General features: G+C 56.3%; 1 protein-coding gene across 8 annotated transcripts in view; it reads left to right on the top strand.

Moving 5' to 3' along the window:
• Positions 1–3,274, top strand: part of ARHGAP22 (Rho GTPase activating protein 22) — a 182,082-nt gene that overhangs the window by 174,255 nt on the left and 4,553 nt on the right. For all 8 annotated transcript variants that reach the window (XM_010854412.1, XM_010854411.1, XM_010854417.1 and 5 more), the window contains one exon: positions 1–399. In XM_010854412.1, the coding sequence (XP_010852714.1) occupies positions 1–399 (399 nt within the window). The remainder of the gene's footprint in view (positions 400–3,274) is intronic.

The following is a 3,274-nucleotide window of genomic DNA, read 5'->3' as shown; positions in this document are numbered from 1 at the left end:
CACCTACGACAATGTGCCCCCACAGAGCTGCTTTCCCAGCACACCCAGTGTGGCCAGCCTGCCCTGGTCTGGGGCCTCCTCCTGTGAGGCCTCGGCTCAGGGCTCGGTCAGCAGCTGCACAGCATGCCGGGCCAGCGACTCCTCCACCTGCAGCTCCCTGCACATCGAGGGGGCCCTCGAGCCCTCCCCTGTCCTCAGCAGCAGTGAAGAGCGCAGATCCCTGGATCTGGACCATGGCCTGGATGGAGTGGGCGCCTGCATCAGCAGCAGCGAGCCCAGTGACCCAGGAAGCCCTGCTCAGGACCACGCCCGCCGAACCGAGGTTCTCCAGGGCCTAGTCACAGAGCTCAGAGCAGAGCTGTGCCGGCAGAGGACTGAGTATGAGACGAGTGTGAAAAGGTAAAAAGCCTGTTGGGCGAGTGCAAGACTGGTACTCCCAGGCTGGGCAGAGACCTTGCAGCCAGCAGCTCACTGGACACTGGTCCTGGGCAATCAGCCTCTGGCTTGGAAAGATAGCTCCTGGAGGCAGGGCCCAGAGCAGCCAGCCCCCAGGAAGCTGCCTTTCTGGGAGAAGGTTCCCTAGGACAGGGCCGGGAATGGAGGGATGGTCCTCTGTCTGGGAAAGCTTGGGAGCTGAGGGCCTAGCATGCAGCCAGGACTCCGTGAGGCCAGCTGAATAAAGGAGCGAGTCAGAATCTCAGTCTGAGCTGCTCAGAGTACTTTGATAGAGAGGTTCGGAGTGGAGGTCCCTATGTGGCCCTCAGGGAGGAGGCAGGCCCCCTAGTATGTCCTACAGTTCAGGAACTGGGAATGGGGCAGGGCCTCTGTGCACTGCAGGCCCCAGGCCAGCCTGGCTGACTGACCGACCATGGTTGGGCCTGATGTAGAGTGAGGACATCTGGATAGAAATCCAGTTTCCTCTGAAGAGGGAGCTGACCTTGCTGAGCCAAGCCCTCCCTTCTACTGGGTCACAGAAGACGCCCCATGCCACCCTTTAAGGCGTGCAGGCTTGCTCACTGATGGGCCCTGGTTCTGTCCTCTCAGCCCCTGCGTGCTGAGGGCTTTTCCCCTCGTTATAGTCACCAGCAGAGCCTATGGGCCTTCCCAGGTGGCACTAACGGTGAAGAATCTGCCTGCCAATGCAGGAGACAGACGTAAGAGCCTCGGGTGTGATCCCTGGCTCCGGAAGATCCCCTGGAGCAGGGAATGGCAACCCACTCCAGTATTCTTGCCTGGAGAAGCCAATGGACAGGGGAGCCTGGTGGGCTACAGTCCATGGGGTTGCAGAGTCAGACACGACTGAAGCGACTTGGCACACACACAGAGCCTATGCTAGATAGTGAGCATCAGCATCTCAGACCCTTTAGCTCCTTTCGCCCCAGGCCTTGCATCAGCTGACTGACCTATGAACCCATGTCCCACCCACTAGCACAAGGCTTCAGTGGGCTCTGAGTGCTTCCTTTTTCCATCAAACAGTGGAGGCTTCTGTTTCTGAGCATGGGATTCCCACGGGGAGCTGGAATGGCAGCATCTGACCCTCTTGTCCTGCTGGCAGCTGTCTCCTGGGTACCTGGGGAGCGTCAGGTGTGTGCCGGCTCTGTGTTCCTGGTGGGAAGATAGCAGCAAAGGGGCTATGAGGGCAGTGCCCACTGCCATTGGGAGATCAGAGGTAGGTGGGGACACAGTAGGTGATATCTGAGCCAGGACTTGGCTCCATAGGAGCCAAGACCAATAGGACTGAGCTGAACAAGGATGAGAAAGGATACCGCATGAGTAACACCCAGGGTGTAAAATTGTGGAGGAAACCCCCAGGGTAAGCACGGGGTGGGACACAGCAGGCAGAGAGAGCAGCAGGGGCTCCTGCAGATTCGCTGGATGGCAAGGGCTGCCGAAGCTGAGCTTACAGAGCACACCGGGTGTGTTACTGGCGGATGCTGTCCGAGGGCAGCCTCAGAGGGGGTCAGAATCAACCTGTCACCTCCTTGGCTGTTTGTGGAGGTGACTCAAGCTTTCACCTTCTCAGGGGCTGGGGTTCCCAAGGGAAATGCAGTCTTGTTGTCTGGTGGGCTTTGGGTTCAATCCTTGACCCACTGTGCGTTCGCTGAGTGTCCAGGCAGGCTCTGAAAGCGTGAGGTAGTGGGGGTGGGGTAGGGGGCGAGGCCTTTTACCAGGAGTGATGCCTTGATTTTATTCGCAGGGAGATGTGAAGCTGCTGGCAGGCCTAGAGAACTGCCATCTGATGAGGTGCGCTGGCTGCTGTGTGCAGGAGCGCTTGACAAGGCAGATAAAGCCCAGTTAGGCAGCCACGGAGATCCAGGCAAAGCCCAGCTAGGGGCCACGGAGATCCAGGCAAAGCCCAGTTAGGGGCCACGGAGATCCAGGCAAAGCCCAGTTAGGGGCCACGGAGATCCAGGCAAAGCCCAGTTAGGGGCCACGGAGATCCAGGCAAAGCCCAGTGAGGGGCCACGGAGATCCAGGCCAGACCTGTGGGCGGCATGGACTCCAGAGGCAGCAGTCGAGGTGGGCAAGTGGCCAGATTCAGAACATGTGGGATGAGAAAAATAGCTGACTTGAGGGACACCATTTTTGTTTTGGAAGAAGGTGGTCTCGAGTGAAGAGACTGCGGCTGTAGGAGGGTGACTTGGGAAAGGAGGGCAGGAACTCGCAGGAGCCGGAGCTGTGGGTCTGTTAGGCTGTAGATGCTCATGAAGTTTCTGAGTGGACTTGAGGGAGACGAAGATTGAGGGTGTCACTCAACCTGCCACTCACTCCTGTGGTACTTGGAGCCTGAGGCTGGATACAGTCCCTTTAGGAGTGGCGTGGAAGGAAGGGGGTGGCCCAGGGCGCTCTCCAGAGCGCTAGGGGGGTCTGTGCAGGAGGAGCCCGAGGGGAGGAGAAGCAACGGAGAGGCTCATGGGGGACCTGCTGCCCCCACTTTGGGGGTGGCCTTCTGACACTGTCCCCCCCGAGATGGGAGGTTAGGGTAAAGGGAGGCTTTTTCCCTTCTCTGTGTTTTTTTTTTTTTATTGAAGTATAGCTGATTTATTTACAGCATTGTTAATTTCTACAAAGTGATGCAGTTTTAATATACATATTATTATACATTATTACATACATATTAATATACATATTATTATACATAATATATTCTTTTCCATTATGGTTTATCCCAGGATACTAAATATAGTTCCCTGTACTATAAAAAGGACCTTGTTGTTTATCCATCCATACACACACACACACACACATATATATATATATAAATAGTTTGCAT

Source organism: Bison bison, unplaced genomic scaffold, assembly GCF_000754665.1.
Source record: "Bison bison bison isolate TAMUID 2011002044 unplaced genomic scaffold, Bison_UMD1.0 scf7180017864341, whole genome shotgun sequence".
Lineage (NCBI taxonomy): Eukaryota > Metazoa > Chordata > Mammalia > Artiodactyla > Bovidae > Bison > Bison bison.
Note: the sequence above shows the minus strand (reverse complement) of the source record. Positions and strands in the feature narration are given on the sequence as shown.